This window comes from Silurus aristotelis (genome assembly GCF_946808225.1).
Source record: "Silurus aristotelis genome assembly, chromosome: 6".
NCBI lineage: Eukaryota > Metazoa > Chordata > Actinopteri > Siluriformes > Siluridae > Silurus > Silurus aristotelis.
Genome location: NC_139579.1, coordinates 15,380,039 through 15,400,167, shown reverse-complemented (window position 1 = coordinate 15,400,167; position 20,129 = coordinate 15,380,039). Strand labels below are relative to the sequence as shown.

At 39.3% G+C, this 20,129-nt stretch overlaps 2 protein-coding genes across 7 annotated transcripts; one reads left to right on the top strand and one right to left on the bottom strand.

Moving 5' to 3' along the window:
- Window positions 1-9: 9 nt before the first annotated feature.
- On the bottom strand, window positions 10-8,395 carry pcmtl (l-isoaspartyl protein carboxyl methyltransferase, like; the record flags this gene model as incomplete). 4 transcript variants are annotated; one of them, XM_083543759.1, is made up of 9 exons in its annotated part: window positions 10-585; window positions 1,332-1,501; window positions 1,793-1,878; window positions 2,944-3,064; window positions 3,658-3,762; window positions 3,945-3,976; window positions 4,065-4,169; window positions 4,272-4,407; window positions 8,189-8,395. In XM_083543759.1, 9 exons carry the CDS (start codon window positions 8,393-8,395, stop codon window positions 570-572), a joined length of 978 nt encoding a protein of 325 aa, XP_083399885.1. In that variant the 3' UTR covers window positions 10-569. The 4 variants fall into 4 exon arrangements, with proteins under 4 accessions (XP_083399885.1, XP_083399884.1, XP_083399887.1 ...); XM_083543758.1 differs by having other exon boundaries at window positions 10-546; XM_083543761.1 differs by having other exon boundaries at window positions 7,864-8,222.
- Window positions 8,294-18,598, top strand: ccdc32 (coiled-coil domain containing 32). Of its 3 annotated transcripts, none has more exons than XM_083543809.1 (5): window positions 8,294-8,407; window positions 8,769-8,849; window positions 16,613-16,869; window positions 16,956-17,109; window positions 17,278-18,598. In XM_083543809.1, the coding sequence occupies exons 3-5, from the start codon at window positions 16,635-16,637 to the stop codon at window positions 17,453-17,455; spliced, it is 567 nt and encodes a 188-aa protein (XP_083399935.1). In that variant the 5' UTR covers window positions 8,294-8,407; window positions 8,769-8,849; window positions 16,613-16,634; the 3' UTR covers window positions 17,456-18,598. The 3 variants fall into 3 exon arrangements, with proteins under 3 accessions (XP_083399935.1, XP_083399937.1, XP_083399936.1); XM_083543810.1 differs by lacking the exon at window positions 8,294-8,407 and adding an exon at window positions 8,558-8,576; XM_083543811.1 differs by lacking the exon at window positions 8,769-8,849 and having other exon boundaries at window positions 8,310-8,407.
- The last annotated feature ends 1,531 nt before the right edge of the window (window positions 18,599-20,129 follow it).

Sequence of the window (20,129 nt, the reverse complement as noted above, 5' to 3'; positions counted from 1 at the left end):
GCCCGAATAATTCATTTATTACTTTAATTAACTCGTTACTTTCAACACATAGATACAGCGTTTTCAAACAGGAGCTTTTGTGTTATTAAATAAAAACCTATGGTATACAACCTTATTAAAAAAATGTAAAGAAAACAAATATGAAATCATTTTAGTTGCATCTAGTAAATTGAATGAAACCTGTTGGTTATATAGTAATTGTATAGGTGGTCACACAAGTCTCCATACATTAACAAAATGTCCATTTATATAAAATGAAAAGGTTTTCATAAATATATATATTTGGATAGATAGATAGATAGATAGATAGATAGATAGATAGATAGATAGATAGATAGATAGATACTGAATAATAATTCCATTCTCTTAGTTGATTCGGGAAGTGTATATTTTCCCTATGTATGGAGTCTTCTTGGGACACCCTGTATTATAAAAGGATTGAAAAAGCTGGATCAAGCTGGAAGGCAGGAAAGTAACCCACAGCTGGAGCGAGTGCCTTGCTCTTTGTCCTACGTGGTCTCTGCAGTGCAACACCAAAACCACGTCCTGCAGGAGTAACCACACTTCAATCAGAGCTCACCACCACTGGGGACAGAAACAGAGCAAGGTTCAGAGCAACAAGATTACACATTGCACTGTTAAATACTTTGAATTAATTTCATTACACCTTCATTAGTGAATCCTTATTAAGTACATTTAAGACCTGAACATATATTGTAAAGTCAAAGGTTTTTGGGGACAATTGACCATCCTTGCCATATGTGGTTTTTTACCAAACTGTTGCTATAAACGTGGATGTCTTTGTGTTCTGTAGGATTTACAAATCCCCTTTATTGTAAATAACCTCACCAAGCATGGCAATGCCCCTGTGCAAAAAGCAAGAACCATGAAGGCATGTTGTTTTAAGGTTGGATATTTATATTAAGTTTGTAATCTGGCGTTCCAGTGTAGATTTATTCATTGCTATTTCAGAGACTTAAAGCAATTTTGTACGTCGCTCTGGATGAGGGCGTCTGCTAAATGCCGTAAATGTAAATCTGTATGTAAATGTAAATGGTTGGAAGAAATTAAGTGTGGCTGACACAGAGCCCGAGCCTCAACCCTACTGAGAACATATGGGATGAACTGCAACTGTGGCCTTATGAGTGCTATGGTCAAACATCAACAACCCTTTGACCATACGCTGTACCTCTTATAGAAAACAAATACATATTAATAAATTAGATGGCAAAACCCATGAATAAATACAAATATGGACTGGAATTGGGTTTTTAGAGCAATGATAGAACTGTACAGTATATATCAGCCAGTGTAATGATGTTGGAACGTACCCTGGCCACTGGTGGTGTCTGTCTGTAAGTGGTACATACACCACCCCCATGAGTGCCTTTCTGACAAAGGTACCATCACTCTGGCGATCATACTGCTCCAGAACTTGGGTCCCACCCTCTGGACCTACAGGCAGCACCAGTCTTCCACCCGGTTTCAGTTGCTCCAGGAGCTGGAGAGGATTTTATTGTTGGGTTTAGTCTGAATCATTTATAATCATTCTGACTGCTAGCTAATACATTACTAAACTGAATTAATATGTGATGTTGGCTTTACTGATTGATTCACAGGAAGCAGATTTAGAACATACTCTAAACTAAGTATGCTAAAGATCTATTACAGCATCAGTGGCCACATGAGAAATACCAAAAATAATGGTCATAATCTGATGTGTATGCATACATAGGGTCAGACAGTAAAGCAGTATAGAACCGAAGAGGAACTTGGTAAATTGTGTGCTCACCGCTTTGGGGATTGTAGGTGCTGCTGCTCCCACATGAATAGCATCATATGGTGCTCCATCTGGAAAACCCAATCGTCCATCACCCACTGAAAAGAAACACAGTCATGCTCAGACCAAAGACACAGTCAGTCTATATGAATTTTAATATAGAATAACTTCATTTTAAGTGTCTTGTGACCAATGATTTAGTTTGTGCTGGGATTTGTTCTGGTATTCCAAGCTACATGAGGAAGAACATTTAATGGCATGTGCAAAAACCTACATTTCAAAGAAATTCAAAGGTGTATCCCAAACCACCCAATAAACAAGAATCTTTGTACCTGAAATCTGTTTAATATTACAAAATGTACATGTGGTAATTTCATCTGTGTTCTGTTTGTAATTTTGTATGTATCCTGTCCTTCAGCCTATCAAAATTTTTTTTGCCATGAACCAGACATTGTGAACACTGGTGTTCACCAGAGATTATCAAAGATACATATCAGACAAAAAACAAGGCCTAAGTCACCCCTATTCACCAGCTATAACCCAAAAATTCAGAGAATCTCCCCAACACAGCCCAAACACCAATTAGTACTTGCAATCATTTCTATCTCAACAAAACCAGAACAAATTTAAGAACCAACCACTACATTAACTGCTAAAACATCATCAGTCCTGATTTCCTTTTTCCTCTTATGGTGTATTATCAGACACCTTTTCCTCTCCTATTTTTTTTTACACTCTCTCCTGGCTGGCTGTCGCTCCTGCCAAGCACAAAGTAACTGGACTTTGTTCATGCCTGAGGTTGGGGTGTGAAGACGTTTAACACATCAGAGTTGGAAAGTGTGCATAGAAATTTCGCACCAATTCTGACCTGACATCCCTCACACCGCTCTGTAAGTGACTTATTATTAAAGGACTGTCAGCCTAGAAAATCCATATTACAGAGGAGTTTTTTTTAACCATTCTTCAGTTATCATGATTTTTCCTTTATTTAACAAAACCCTACACACTGTTCCTTTAACTTGTATAGAGAATAACTTATGTCCAATATGAAAAAATATCAGTCAAATGAGAAAGAAATTAAAATTTAATAGCACAGTTAAGCTTTGCTGAGCAGCAAAGGCTGACTTCATTTTTTCATTTCTATCCAGTTCTGAAATTCTTACCCACTAGCTTGATCCGTCCAGAGGTTAACAGTTCTGGGTCATCAGCTTGGACATTTTTAATTGAGGCCCTCACTAGTTCATCTATGTGATCAATCCCCACCACTTTTCCAGTGGGACCAACCTGCATGTAGAAGATAATTATTTTTTTTTCCACACAAACAAAATAAATAGCATTTAAAATTTAAACTTGGTGCCCCAGGGTAACATTTTATCTCCTAAACTTCACCAAGTATATCTGTATTCCTAGAATATCTCATACTTCCAGATGATTTCTCTCACAATGCACAATTATGACTCTAATTTAATATCTAATTTAATATAAACTAATGTCCAAACTAATTTAAACTAATGACAAAGCCAAAAATGGCAACTAGATTATGTTTTTAATGGTTTAAACAATATATATTTGGTCAGGAAATGAGCAAGAATTAAACAGAGATGCGTTGACATTATTTAACATCACAATTTTACCTTTGCCAGGAAGAATATATATAGAAGTCTATATAAATACATTTCACTGGAGCAGAAGGTTAAAAAAAAAAAGTGCACAAAAGAGTGCATTTGTTTCAATCTTGCTCATGTTCTGACCAATGATTTGCTCTTAAGACAATTAAAAGCTCCATATTTTGTCATCCCTTTGGCTTGGCCCTTTCTGGCCCAGGATTGTTACTGTAACATGTTTTAGAGCTGTTGTAAAAATGCCATGTTGCTCACCATCCTTGCAAAGCAGGCAGTGAGATAACCGCTCCCTGAGCCAACATCCAGGGCCGAAGCTCCTTCAGTTAACTTGTCACTGAGAACCTCGAGAGCATGCGCATGCTACAAAGAAAAGTCACATCATCAGACCAAATTCATTCTCTACATGTACAGTCACACCATCACTATAGCAACAAACTTTACTATATTAACTCCAGCATGGATCAGTGATTTAAACTGACCTCCTTTTTCACAAGCTACAAAATCTTAAATGCACATGTCTGACTGTTCTCTCACTTACTTACCATATGAGGGGCACTGATGGTGGCCTTGTACCCTTTAAAGAGAGCAAGCAACAATGCTCATTTATGCTTTTCTGCTAACCAGTTTATAATTTCATTGTGTCTCTTCAAATTTGAACACACCTATTGACTGAGGAGAATCCTCAAATGGGTAGTCTTTGGAGTAGATGCTCCGATCAGTGGCAAGCATGGCTTCGAACACGCGATCGCTACGGATAACGCCGTGCTCTGTCGAGTAAATAACACATTATTAACTGTATTAACATTATTAATAGTATGAATGGGAACTATGTAGAGGTGCTCGTACTAAACGCAAGTCAAAGTTGCTACCTCTTAAACGGGTTATAAGCTGTGGATGTGTTTTGCCGCTTGATATCCACGCCATGCTCCTGGATAGAAGCAAACCCATAGGGAAAGCCAGTGCTGCCAGCCCAGCCACACTCCACATTTCCTGGAGAACAGTCACCTGCAGTACATTCACAAATAATTATTTGACAATGTTAAAACAGTAATTGTCAAATAATGGCCGGAGTTTCAAAAACGTTGTTTGGAGTTAAAAACAAAATGAAGCAAAAAATAATAATTTTTGCTCCATGAGATGTTCAGGTACGGCCTCAACGCCAATAAAAAACTGTTCAGCTTTCTTTTTTTTTTAGATGTTCGCTTATTTTGTGAATTAAACATTGTATATACCTAAAATAATAACAATTTTAAAAAGCACAACTACTATCTGTTGTCCGTGTGATAGATGAACAACAAATGTTTGTTAAATCCTCTGTTACTGATCAGAACAGAACGTCAGAGGTTTGAACACTGTCTCATAGCTGAACGTTATTGTGTCTTTTTGAGAGATTAATTTTTATTTATGTAACAAGGCTTCTCCTTTCATTATGGCTAACGCAACTCCCTTCTTTAAGTTGCTCACTATGAAACAAGAAACAGTAAATTGTTAAATGTTGGGTTTTTTTTTTTATTCAGAGAAGATGGTGGCATTACTAAACCGTGTTCACATATAACTTCTTTTTTGCATTAAAGCTGTAACCTGCATTTGCAGATGGCATAGTGAACTGTTTACAATTCACAATAATTTAGGCCCATACAGTAACTTCCCCAAAATCATCCCCAATTTTAATGCAGTGCTGCCTGAGGACATGAAGAACACTGATCTCTGCCCTCGTCCATTGAGATTTCTCCAGATTTTATTAATCTTTTAATGACATTATGTACTGTAGAAAACAGAACAGTTACGATATTTATAAAAGCTACAAATTGATTATACCGTGGAATAACCGAACCCCTAGAAATCAGACCTCGAGGCGACAGCACATTCTGAGTTTTTTACTCAGAATGTACCGTATTCAGATGTGTATTATGATCTGGTTGAGACCGAGTGTTTCTACACGAGGGTAAAGATTTATAGTCTGGAAGCCTACAATTAATTCCTTATCGGACAAATCGGTGTTTGGTGAAATCGGTGTTTATTTTGTGTTTGCTGAAGGCTGAGGCAAGTTTAAAAGCTGTCAAAAACGTCATCTGTTTGGTTCGTTGCTATGGTAAATGGGGAGGTTATTAGTGCCCATTTCACTGGGATGGCTGGGTAAGTCTGCACGTCTATACTAATAATAAGTCACATTGCTATCTAGGGATGTAACAGTACATGTATTCATAACGAATGCAATCCATTTTATGTGCGGAACATAGTTAAAATCTGACTTCCCTCAGGAACGTATTAAGTGGCGGACGGCAAGTGTGCTTAGACTCTGCCTCGCATTTTGAGTGCATTATCGTTATTATTATTATTTTTAAACTTGAAAACATATACAACAATACCAGGGGTTTAAACCAAACTAAAGTTAGCGCAGTGTCACTGTAGCTACTCACTCCAAACCGGAAATAAATTAGTTTTGCGCGTGCATGAAAAAGCTAAAGAATCCATAGCGCTAGCGTTAGACGCTAACCAGGAAGTGACTATCTGCTAACGCTATTGACTCTTTAGCGTTTTATATCCAGCCTCAAGAATTTCTCTTAAACGAAGAAACATTTGTTAAAGTATGCTGAAATAAATAGAACAGTTAGAAAAATCATATCTTAAATTAAAATTATAAAATAAATTGAATAATAAATGTTAAACACACACAAACATCTGTATTACACAAATAGGGTCTAGGGTCAAATGTAAACAATTGTATTTAAATTTTCCATTTATTTTATTCAATCAATTTAACTTATTACTCAATTGAAACAATATAATAAATGGTTTGCATTCATTTGATTTATTCTATTTAAATTTATATTAAAAATATTGTGAAATATTATTTTATGTATCATATAACTAAGCAGGAATTGTATTTAAAATTGTTTTAAAAATGTAAATCTCTTGATGTTTACAAATAATAATTAGGTGTGGAGATAACACATAGAACAGTGTGTGTGGGAGTTGTGAGAGTGTAGAGAGAGATTTGATGCACTGTTTAATCTGCTGTGGTTAATGTACGAGTTTCACCTCCTGATGTTTAATAAAAAGCACGTCTTCTTCCGAGCTCCTTGTCGATGTTCAAACAGGGTAGGAACACTGAATCTAACGTATAACATCACACGCATTCAGTTATTTAATGTGTTCCACCATAACTGATTGCATACATAATTATTTCATATGATTCGAAATGCAGTGGAACAGTGTGCATGAGAAAGCCTGAATGCTCCATCTGAGACCTGTGTGTGGTCACAAATAAAAAAAAAGAAGGCGCAATTCAAAGCTGGCTAACGTGTCTTTTTAATGTAAATCATATTAAATTCAAATTCATCACGTGTTGTTGGTTTCAGATAACAGTAAATATCCTTCAGTATCCAGCCTTCACTGCTGTAACTCAAGCGTCACATAGTGATTTGTTTTTCGGAAATGTAAACACTTTTTAGTTCGTGGTCTGAGAGAGCATGAACAACATTTTCCTTGTTTTAATTTTAACTTTATTTATCGCAAAATAAAATAAACTGTCACAACATCACTGTATATAAACCGTCTCCCGCCGGAAACGTCCGAGGACCAAAGATGTCATTTCCTCACATGAATTGGTCTAAATCATGTTACTGTGCTGCTGCTAATAAATCTAATTTGTATGAAAAAGTTCCCTGCAGCTATCCTCAAAATTTTTTAGCCCTTGGTTGCCCTGTCCGAAAGTTTTTAAGATGTGTTGCGACCACAAAATCCTAATTTCTCTAAAATTTTACATTTCCTCAGTTTAAACATTTGATATGTTTCTATGGTCTGTAATAAATAAAATGTGTTTATGAAATATACAAATCATTGCATACTGTTATGAATTATTTAGATTTGACCCAACATCCCCACTTTTTAAGAATCAGGGTTGTATTATAAGACCATTAGCATTTTCCCAAAATGTAAACAGTGGAATATTTATATATCTATAATATGTTCTTTATGAACATATAGACTTAATTGAAAAAGAAGAAAAAAAAAACATAAAAAAACAAATATACCTTTATAATTTTATGTGTAGTCAAGATAACAGTATATTTTAACCTTGACTTTTTTCCAACTTCAAATTATTACATCAAATCATTAATTACTTCTGTATTTATTATATATATATAATAATATATATATATATATATATATATATATATATATATATATATATATATATATATATATATATATATATATGAGATTAATTAAAAGGGAATTGATATAATATTCAGATCATGTTGGTAAACATCATAGATTAAGTTTTGGTGACACTCAACCTGTTGATACAACTTTTTGTTCATTCTTATAGTTCTAAACTAGTACATATAGGACTATAAACGTGAAAAGGGACTTGGGGAATACTTGAGTGAGAATATTTAGTGCGCAATAGTAATGATATTTAAGATTTTAAAAACTACACATTACTGAGCCTACCTAGACTAGAGTTGAGGCCAACATTCAGCGTCGCCTTCGATGATCTACATTTACAGACGTGACATTTCTTCGTGTTGTAAGAGAATAAACACGGACGCTCATGAACTCAGATGAACCTCCAGCCTCGTCTCAATTTGTTGCAGACGCGCTGCCCGAGTCAAACCCCAAATACAACGCAGCACCTAGTCCTGTTTTTGCACGCCGATATTTTCCCCTTCAACATAACTCCTATATGGGCCAGTTGCAATTGAAATACCAAAATACAGTAAACAAAAAAAATGCACGCAACATATAAAACCTTACGTTTCACCCTATAGCCACTTACTTTGGCGTACGCACAGACGGAAGACCAGCCCTCGCGCACAGCGTTCATCCAATTACAGTGAAGGAAATATTGAATGACGCGCGTGTTGTCCAATGGGAATTCAGACGCGTTTCCGGTTGTGCTTCTGTTTACCACGGAAAGCCTGAAATGTTTGTGTTCGGGTGTTAATGCGTTTACACAGCGAACCGTAAAAGATCTGAAATACATTTCACGTTTAAGGTAAGAATAAAAGGTGAAAATCGAGTGTGTATCTCGCATTTTAAGCTCACGATGTTTCTGGAGATTGCTTTTTTTTATTTTTTTTAAATATATAGATATATAATCTTTGTATGTTAAGCAGTCGGACAGATTAATCTGATACACACAGCAACTGTTCGTTCAGATGTCGGTAAGATGTGTGTGATGAAGCCCCCACTTCTAACAGTATTGACTGGTTGTTTTTCTGGGCTGATGAACAAATATATGTGAAGCATATCGTTCTTAAAATCCAAACACACATAACCATGTCCCACCTCAATATATTTAACTCATTATTTCTCTATCATTGGTGCATCTTTAATAATTGTTTTATCCTGACCAGGGTTGTAGTGACTCCTAAGGGGGGCAATCCACCTAGGTTTTGAGTGATTGAAGGAAACCAGCGAACCAGGAGTAAACCCAAGTAAGAAAATCTAAAAACACACACATATGCCTATATAAATACAAACAAAGTTCACTAATGCTGCATTACAAAATGCAAAAGGTCTGGACTGACCACTCATGCACTCATGAGTTTTGAACAAATTGCTGCTATACAGTGTTTATATGTACGCTTTATTATTATATATACAAATCATTTGCACTATTACAAATCTATAGTGACGGACAGGCTGCTGCAGTGTCACTGTGTCTACTTTCTCAGTGTCCTGTGCTGTTTTGTGCTAAATGTTGCTCATATGCAATTTTCCTAGTTAGGTATTTTATGTGTTACTTTTTGATAATTTATGTCGTCTTATGTAGCACCTCCGTCAGAGGGAACGTTCTTTAATTTCACTGCATACTGCCAGAGGAGGGTATATGGTTGGAATGACAATTAATGCCTATTTGACTTGCATAATTACTGAAGTTTGTAATTTTCATGGTCAAACTACGAGTTCCTTCCCAGTTTACAGAGTAACGTCTAGTCAGCATTTCTTATCAGCATTTTAGGAAAATGTACAATCGTCATCACAACCCAGCCATTAGGGTTGCACAAGCCAGTGCACTCTTAGTGCCGGTCCCAAGCCTGGATAAATGGGGAGAGTTGCGTTAAGAAGATCTTCTTCTTCTTCTTCTTCTTCTTTCGGCTGCTCCCATTATGGGTCGCCACAGTATCTGTCTCCATACCACCCTGTCCTCTACATCTGCCTCTTTTACACCAACTACCTGCATGTCTTCCCTCACCACATCCATGAACCTCCTCCTTGGCCTTCCTCTTTTCTTCCTACCTGGTGGCTCCATCCTCAGCATTCTTCTACCAATATAATTCATGTCCCTCCTCTGCACATGTCCAAACCATCTCATTCTCGCCTCCCTCACCTTGTCACCAAAACATCCTACATGCGCTGTCCCTCTAATAAACTCATTTCTAATCTTATCCATCCTCGTCACTCCCAACGAAAACCTCAACATCTTCAGCTCTGCTACCTCCAGCTCCGCCTCCTGTCTTTTACTCAATGCCACTGTCTCTAATCCATACAACATCGCAGGTCTCACCACAGACCTATAAACTTTCCCTTTCATTTTTGCAGATACCCTACTATCACAAATCACTCCTGTCACTCTTCTCCACCCACCCTGCCTGCACTCTTTTCTTCACTTCTCTAACACACTCTCCATTACTTTGCACTGTTGACCCCAGGTACCTAAATTCCTCCACCTTCTCCAGCTCTTCTCCCTGCAACCGCACAACTCCACTGCCCTCCCTTTCATTCACACACATGTATTCTGTCTTACTCCTACTGAGTTTCATTCCTCTTCTCTCCAGCGCATATCTCCACCTTTTCCAGGCTCTTCTCAACCTGCTCCCTACTCTCACAACAAATCACAATATCATCCGCAAACATCATAGTCCAGGGAGACTCCTGTCTGACCTCGTCCATCAACCTGTCCATCACCACTGCAAAAAGGAAAGGGCTCAGGGCCGATCCTTGATGCAGTCCAACCTTCACCCTGAACCAGTCTGTCGTTTCTACTGCACACTTCAGTGCCGTCACACTGTCATACATGTCCTGCACCACCCTCACATACTTCTCTGACACACCTGACTTCCTCATACAATACCACAACTCCTCTCTTGGCACCCTGTCATATGCCTTCTCTAAATCCACAAATACACAATGCAATTCCTTCTGTCCTTCTCTATACTTCTCCATCAACATTCTTAAATCAAATAAGGCATCTGTGGTGCTCTTCCTCGGCATGAAACCATACTGTTGCTCACAGATGGTCACCTCTTCTCTCAGCCTGGCTTCCACTACTCTTTCCCATAACTTCATGGTGTGACTGATCAACTTAATTCCCCTGTAGTTACTGCAAGACTGCACATCTCCTTTATGCTTAAAGATCGGTACCAGCACACTTCTCCATTTCTCAGGCATCTTCTCACCTTCCAAAATCCTGTTAAACAATCTGGTCAAAAACTCCACTGCCATCTCTCCTAAACATTTCCACGCTTCTACTGGTATGTCATCTGGTCCAACCGACTTTCCACTCTTCATCCTCTTAATCGCTGCTCTCACTTTCTCCTTACTAATCCTATCCACTTCCTGCTTCACCAACTCCACATCATCCAACCTTCTCTCTCTCTGATTTTCCTCATTCATCAGCTGCTCAAAATACTCCCTCCACCTTCTCAACACACTCTCCTCACTAGTCAACACATTTCCCTCTCCATCCTTTACTGCTCTAACTTGCAGTACATCCTTCCCAGCTCGGTCCCTCTGCCTGGCCAATCGGTACAAATCCTTTTCTCCTTCCTTAGTGTCCAACCTCTTATACAGTTCCTCATATGCCTTTTCCTTGGCTTTCGCCACATCCCTCTTAACCTGCTGCCGCATCTCCTTGTACTCCTGCCTACTTTTCTCATCACTCTGTCTATCCCACTTCTGTTTTGCCAACCTCTTTCTCCTTATGCTCTCCTGCACTTCCTCATTCCACCACCACGTCTCCTTGTCTTGCTTTCTATTTCCAGATGTTACACCAAGTACTTTTCTAGCTGCCTCCCTCATCACTCCTGCAGTAGTTGCCCAATCATCCAACACCTCCTTAACACCACTGAGCCTCTGTCTGACCTCTTCCCTGAACCTCACACTACACTCTTCCTCCTTCACTTTCCACCATCTTATTCTTCTTTCAGTCCTCACTCTCCTCCTCTTCTTCTTAGCCTTTAAAACCATCCTACAGACCACCAGCCGATGCTGTCTAGCTACACTGTCCCCTTCCAACACCTTACAGTCTCCAATCTCCTTCAGGTTGCATCTCCTGCATAGCACATAGTCCACCTGTGTGCACCTTCCTCCACTCTTATACGTCACCCTATGATCCTCCTTCTTCTTAAAATAAGTGTTCACCACTGCCATTTCCATCCTTTTAGCAAAATCCACCACCATCTGCCCTTCCACATTCCTCTCCTTAAAACCATACCTACCCATCACCTCCTCATCACCTCTGTTCCCTTCACCTACATGCCCATTAAAGTCTGCCCCAATCACCAATCGTTCTTTCCTAGGTACACCATCTATCACTTCATCTAATTCACTCCAGAATCTTTCCTTCTCCTCCATCTCACAGCCAACTTGTGGAGCATAGGTACTGATGACATTTATCATCACCCCTTCAACTTCCACCTTCACGATCATCACCCTATCAGAAACTCTCTTCACCTCCACTATACTCTTATTGTACTCTTCCTTCAGAATCACCCCTACACCATTTCTCTTTTCATCCACACCATGATAAGACAGTTTAAATCCACCTCCAATGTTCCTGGCCTTACTCCCTTTCCACTTGGTCTCCTGAACACACAGCATATCTACCTTTCTCCTCTCCATCATATCAGCTACCTCTCTCCCTTTACCCGTCATAGTACCAACATTTAAAGTACCAACCCGAACCTCCACTCTCCTACACTTCTCCTTTCCCTGCCGTCTCTGTAGACGTCTTCCTTCTCTCCTTCTCCTCCTTCGGCCAACAGTAGCCCAATTTCCACCGGCTAACGATACCTGTGGCGGTCGTGTCTAACCCGGGCCTCGACCGATCCGGTATGAAATTCTCATTTGTGATCCGCATATTTGATTTGGCGCATGTTTTACGCTGGATGCCCTTCCTAACGCAACCCTCCCCATTTACCCTGGCTTGGGACCGGCACTAAGAGTGCACTGGCTTGTGCATCCATAATGGCTGGGTTTGCGTTAGGAAGATCATCCAGCGTAAAACATGCGGCAAATCAAATATGCGGATAATGTACCGGATCGGTCGAGGCCCGGGTTACCAACGACCGGCACAGGTATCGTTAGCCAACAGGGTACCGGTGGATATTGGGCTACTGTTGGCCGAGGGGGGGAAACATAAAGGAGGAAGACGTCTACAGAGACGACAGGGAAAGGAGAAGTGTAGGAGATTAGAGGTTCGGGTTGGTACTTAAATGTTGGTAAATGGTAGATTTTGGTAAATGGTAGATGTTAATGCAAATGTTAAGAAAAGTGTATTGCCAGGGAGTTGCTTTGTGTGTTTTTGGATTTAGAGAAAGCGTACGACAGGGTGCCGAGAGAGGAGTTGTGGTATTGTATGAGGAAGTCTGGTGTGTCAGAGAAGTATGTGAGGGTGGTGCAGGACATGTATGAGGACAGTGTGACAGCAGTGAAGTGTGCAGTAGGAACGACAGACTGGTTCAAGGTGGAGGTTGGACTGCATCAAGGATCGGCTCTGAGCTCTTTCCTGTTGGAGTGGCGATGGACAGGTTGACGAATGAGGTCAGACAGGAGTCTCCATGGACTATGATGTTTACAGATATTGTGATTTGTGGTGAGAGTAAGGAGCAGGTTGAGAAGAGCCTGAAGAGGTGGAGGTATGCACTGGAGAGAAGGGGAATGAAAGTCATTAGGAGTAAAACAGAGTACATGTGTGTGAATGAGAGGGAGGGCAGTTGAGTGGTGCGGTTGCAGGGAGAAAAGGTGGAAAAGGTGGAGGAGTTGAGGGTCCTGGGGTCAACAGTGCACAGTAATGGAAAGTGGCATTGAGTAAAAGACAGAAGGTGGAGCTGGAGGTAGCAGAGCTGAAGATGTTGAGGTTTTCGTTGTGAGTGACGACGATGGAGAGGATTAGAAATTAGTTTATTAGAGAGACAGCACATGTAGGACATTTTGGAGACAATGTGAGGGAGGTGAGATTGAGATGGTTTGGACACGTGCAGAGGAGGGACATGGGGTATATCAGTAGGAGAATGCTGAGAATGGAGCAGCCTGAAAGGAGGAAAAGAGGAAGGTTAAGGAGGAGATTTATGGATGTGGTGAGGGAAGACATGCAGGTAGTTGGTTTGAAAGAGGCAGATATAGAGGACAGGGGGGTATGGAGATGGATGATCCGCTGTGGCGACCCCTAATGGGGGAAGCCGAAAGAAGAAGATACATCAGTCATCACAGTTAGATGGCTAGCTTATTGCAAACTTGACTATTCCACCTTCTATGTCGTATGTCAATTGTAAGGATCACAAGGGTCAAATGTAATGGCTCGAGGACTTGGTTAATGCCAGTCTTGTGAGGTGTTCCCAGAAAGCAGTGGTTTGTACCTAACAAGCCAAGGAATGTTCAAGGAAGGACAACTGTTAAACTGGCAACTAAGAGTGAAGACTAGCTCTCTCCTGATTTTTTGGAGGAGCTAATGTAGCAGAAAGAAGCTAAAAAATATATTCAGGCTATGAAAGGCAGGGAGGGAGGTCAGACTCCACATGCATGACACTTTCCTGTGCACCTACATTGAGCATGTGATCATCAAAACTGGATCATGGATCAATGGAAAATGTCAGTTTCGTCAGATGAATCAGATTTACTTCGAGATCATGATGTTGGAATAGTGTGCGTATGTCTATAGTTTTTCTGGAGAAAAGGTGGCAATAGGATGCACAATGGGGAAGAAGAAAAGGTGGAAGCATGATGCCCTGGGCAAAGTCCTTCTGGGAAACCTTAGGTCCTGGTTTCATATCGATTTTAGATTTAATACGTACCGCCTACCTAAACATTAGTACACCTCTTCATGGCAATAGTATTCCCTAATGACATCCTCTTTCAGCAGGATAATGTCTCCGGTCAGACTGCACCAATAGCTCAGGAATTGCTTGCAGAACATAACAAGTGTTCAAGGTGATGACTTTGTCTCCAAATACCCCCTGGTGTCAATTGGATCAAGCATCTGTGAAATGTGCCATGAAGAGAAAGAGGCTTTTACTTGTCCTATATACACTTCCTAGCTTGTCAGGAAGCTGAGGTCAGAGCACAGGGTCAGCTGTGATACATGGCACCTCAAGCAGAGAGGGTTAAGGATCTTGCTCAAGGCCCTAGACAGTGGCAGCTTGTCACTCAAGGAGTGTAGCTCTAATTAATGTGGGGGTTTGCATGAGTTTCCTCCCTGGTTTCTTCCAGTTGTTCAAAACATGCATGTAAAATGATTGAAATGTCCCCTGGTGTGAATAAGTCTGTGTGCGCTTATATGCATGTATTATTTCATTAAATGAGAAACCATGGAAGGGAATTTTTCCTTCCCACATTTGCCACTGGTTTGTTTAAATTGATAAGAATGAATTTATGAATGTAAAATTGATATTATGTTTATTTTTGCAAAGCTGCTTTGTGTCAATGTCTATTGTTAAAACGCACTACACAAGTCAAAAAACACGTTGAATGCAAAGTTTCCTATGATGAATTGGCATCCCATATAGGGTGAGTTTTTTCCGTGTCCAGTCTAGCTCCAGCCTCACTTTGACCCTGACCAAGATAAAGTGGTTGCTAAGACAAGTCAGAGTGTGACAGGTCATTTTTCTGACCCAGAAATGAGGTCTGAGTTGTCACCTTTTCACATGTGAACAGTCAAGCTCACTGCTATTTCTATTTCATTGCAATTACAGTTTTACAGTTTGCCTCATGGGTAAGAGTTATTAAAGAAAATGACTGCTCCCTCAATTCAAGCTCTGACTCTCGCTGACAAAACACCGAGGCAGATCTCTTAGAAAACCACCTACAACCAGTAACCGAAACAATGTTATGAAATATAGAAATCTTCTGATTATTATTAGGAATAACACTATGATACAAGATGTATCCTGATCAACAGAGATCAGCAGACAATATAGATATAATGCAAATTATGGAATGAAACCAAAATCATACCAATTCAGTATACTCTAAGGCTGTTTGATTCCTATTTGCAAATGTCATGCTCTGTATGCTTCTACATCTGCTCCTGCTGCATAGTGTGTAAGAAGTGCTAGAGCTCATAATGAATATAAAAAAAAAAAAATCATGATGCGCTCCTAAGAAAAGAATTTGTCTTGTCAGTATTTTGCGATTTGAGACATCGAAATTAAATTTCCTGCCAGAATCATCATGATTCAAATTCATCATATGATAATGTGTTGCATTCTTTTACTGTGCATGTAATGTTTTCAGCAGAGATGGTAAAAGTACACACGTCCTTCACTCAATTAGAAGTACAAATACCGTAATTTCCGGACTATTAAGCACACCCATATATAAGCCGCACCCACTGAATTTTACAAATATTTTTATTTTTAACATAAATAAGCCGCACCTGTCTATAAGCCTACACTGAAACTAATGTACTTTACGCAGGCTTTAACAGAAGACACGTTACACACGGTGTAACGGGTGAAATATGTTGTGCTTCCTTTAGGAGCATAGCGGTATTTTGGGAAAGAAGGAGGTTGATAGGCTGAAAACAGTGCACAATAAGAAAAAAAATAAAATAGTAAAGTACTGATAGAGGAAAATATAGGTACAGTAATGAGGTATTTGTACTTCAGTATTTCCCACCTCTGGTTTTGAGAGTCTTGATCATGAGCTGACATTTGGACTATTTGAGCAGTGTTTTTGTTTCATTTGTATTGGAGAGATAAACTGATTAATGCTACCGAGACGTTAACAGAAGTAAGCATTGAAATGCAGTTTGTCCAACCTAAACAAAAGTTTCTAAAATCTTATCTGCACATTTAAAATGCAGGGTCTTTTCTTTTTGGTACCAGGAACTCCATCCTATCCTTTACAAAACTGCAACAGCAGTTTGTGGACATCGTTCTAACTTGCTTCAAACTGATCTTTAAATGAACTAGGCCTGAAATCCCATCACAATTGCTGTCTGTGATTACTAAATCTGCAATTGTTTTTTTTTTAACAGCTAGGTTCAATCTAGCAGAGACATGAGTGATGATTCCAAAAGTTTCCAAAGCCGTTCCAGCGGTGATTTGTGGTCGGAAATCTGCTCAGATCTGCCTGAGCCATCGGAGCATGGCACGGCTGGTGAACACTTCACAGATTCATTCCAGCCTCAGTGCCCTGTGACCAACCAGAACAACAATACTTCAACTAGTAGCTTTGATTCTTCTACTCAGTGGGAACCCATGGCGGACTCTGCAGTCTACATCGCCAGCTTAGGTATAGGAACATATGTTTCGACTTAGATTGATGCTAATAGACTTTCAAAAATAGTCAACAATTAAGGAAATGTGTTTACCTTGCAGAGAACCGTTTGAAAAAGATTAAAGGTCAAGCAAATGAGGTCACATCAAGGGAAATGCTGCGCTCTTTGTCACAGGCCAAAAAGGAGTGTTGGGACAGGTTCCTCCATGATCCACAGACTTCAGAGTTATTCCAGGACGGAGATCTGGATCAGAGGCAAGTGAAAAATCAGTTTTTGTCATCACTATGGCCAGTGCTACTTAATGTTTTTTTATCACCTGATCTTATATTGTGTTTATTAGATTATTTGTCAATATGTATATTACAAGGCTGATGCATATCTATGCTTGAAGTAATATTTTGTCCTTATGTCTTCCTCGGCAGTGCTTTGGAGCAGCTGAAGCGCTGGTTGTCTCCAGAGCGTGTAGCAATCAGCGCAGAAGAGCTGGAGTACCTCCTCTTGCCATCTAAAAGCAGAGAGAGAGACTCAAACAACCCATCCAGCACAGGCTCTTCCACAGAAGAGCAGGACGAGGAAGAATGCTCAAGTCCCGAGAAATAAGTCACATTATTCCCCCAAAAGACTGTAGCCACGTGACCAGCAGATGGCCATGTACTTGAGGTTCAGTGAGGCTATAATGTTGAGGATTTTGAGTTTCAAACCATACAGTGTTTTAAAGAAATAGAAAAACTTAAGCATTTTGTAATCTCCCACCATATTCTCTCTCTCTCTCTCTCTCTCTCTCTCTCTCTCTCTCTCTCTCTCTCTCTCTCTCTCTCTCTCTCACTCTCACTCTCACTCAATCTGCAAACTGAATTAGAGGTCACGATATTGACCAGTATTATATTTGTGTTTAAATGCTTAAATGAAAACCTTATTTTAAGGTTAACATTCTGTCTGGCTTTTACTACTAGGTTTTCATGGTAACCTGAAATCAAACCATCCTTTTTGCCCTCCTGATTTCCTTTGATCTAATCTAATCTACTTTAAATTTTGAACTTTTTTTTTTTTTTGTGTGTGTGTTGTCACATGCATGCACAAATTACCACAGAGAACAATTTTTGCCAGTTGGATTTCCTTGGTGCAGCATTTTCAGATTCCTGCGAGAAGTGCGTGTCCTGTGAGAAGCTCATGTCATGTGATGACGTTGCCAGTGCAGTCACAATAGCGTTTTTAACGAGTAGATTTTTTCAGCTTCCGTGACCATCATGTTAATTAGATATTATATTATATTGCATTATATTGACTGATGGCAGACTCAACTCTGTTGATTAGCCACGAAGTACAATGATGTGATGTGATTAGCATTATATTTACAGCTCTGGAAGCTTTGTGAGCAAGAAACTGTTATCCAAAGTGAAATTTGATCAACCTATTGATGAATTTCATAAAACCTGGATGCTACCGAAGATGTTCAATGCTAAGTATAGAGAATAAGTATGATAGACGTTTTCTTTAAGATGTGCTTCTTCTTAATTTGAATAAAGGCCTGAGGATACACTGCTCACTTTTGGATAATAATACATATAAATATTAATATTCACTTTGTATGACTTTAGCCTGCAAAATAATGACCAGTAGATGTCAGTAGGTTGTTGCTCTTTCTTTTTTTGTTTCTTTGAAAATTTTCACCCTTGTTTTTACTAAGGTGTACATGTAGAAACATGTTTACAGTCTGAAATTACACTCATCCAACAAGCACTACACATTTTTCTGCCTCTTTTTTGTTTTGTTGGAACGGCATGAACAAAGATCCTTAGAACAAAATTTCCTTCCAAAAGCATAAGAGTGTAACCCTACCTGACTGAGCATTATATTACATACAGATACAACTATTAAAGAAATAAAAAAAGCCCAGGAGAAAGCTGCTGGGCTCGTTTTCAGCTGCATATTATTTTTTCAATGAACCCTTTCCCACAGTATAACAGCATTTCGTTCCTCTGGCAGAGGGCATTTAGGATGTTTTTAATCAGTAGAAACTAATTTTTTTTTTTGCCGCAAGTCTGTTATATGATTATTCAGGACACTGTTGGGTGTCAGTGTGTAGAGCATGGTGATGTGTTTAGGTAGGTGTGCAGAGTAAAGGGAAAGGGGGTGGGTGAAACAATTCACACCTTCCAAAATAACATTTGTGCACAGCACAATAAAAGCTTTTCAATTTTAAAACACTATATACAACTCTTACAATTAATACTTATTACATAATTTAAACCTAGCAGGCTCTGTGAAAAAAAATGATTTCTTATAAAAACTTACATTTCTGATGAGCTCTTAATTAGCATAAAGAAAACAGAAAAATAAATAATTACTTTAATAAAAAAGAGTTCAGGTATGTCACATTTGTATAACTAATTCACTACGACAGTACAGCAGTCTTGTGCGTGCTAAATGTTCAAAATTGTCACGATCGCCATTGTAGTGCTGCTTTTTACACTATATCTATAACACAAATTAGTTTCAAGTAACTGCCATACTAATGTTCAGAAATTGACATTTCAGACAAAAAGAAGCTTTCTTTTTTCCTCATTAACAAAATTAGTCACCACAAAACTGGACAATTTTCATGGGTTTTACCTTGACAATGCACAAACTGACTGACAGACAGACTGAATGATTGACTGAAGGAATGATTAACCCTAACCCAGAATAATTAACTCTAACACTAACCCTGATTGACTAATTGGCTGATAGATTGATTGACTGACTGACTGATAGTGTGACTGACTGACTGACTGACTGATTGATAGTGTGACTGACTGACTGACTGACTGATTGACTGACTGACTGACTGACTGATTGATAGTGTGACTGACTGACTGACTGACTGATTGATAGTGTGACTGACTGACTGACTGATTGATAGTGTGACTGACTGACTGACTGATTGATAGTGTGACTGACTGACTGACTGATTGACTGACTGACTGACTGACTGACTGATTGATAGTGTGACTGACTGACTGACTGACTGATTGATAGTGTGACTGACTGACTGACTGATTGATAGTGTGACTGACTGACTGACTGATTGATAGTGTGACTGACTGACTGACTGACTGATTGATAGTGTGACTGACTGACTGACTGATTGATAGTGTGACTGACTGACTGACTGATTGACTGACTGACTGATTGATAGTGTGACTGACTGACTGACTGACTGACTGATTGACTGACTGATTGATAGTGTGACTGACTGACTGACTGATTGATAGTGTGACTGACTGACTGACTG

Coding starts and splice junctions, on each gene's coding strand:
- ccdc32 (XM_083543809.1), top strand. CDS start 16,635: ATGAGTGATGATTCCAAAAGTTTCCAAAGCCGTTCCAGCGGTGATTTG. Junction 16,870..16,955: donor AGTCTACATCGCCAGCTTAG/GTATAGGAACAT, acceptor TTTACCTTGCAG/AGAACCGTTTGAAAAAGATT. Junction 17,110..17,277: donor GACGGAGATCTGGATCAGAG/GCAAGTGAAAAA, acceptor CTTCCTCGGCAG/TGCTTTGGAGCAGCTGAAGC.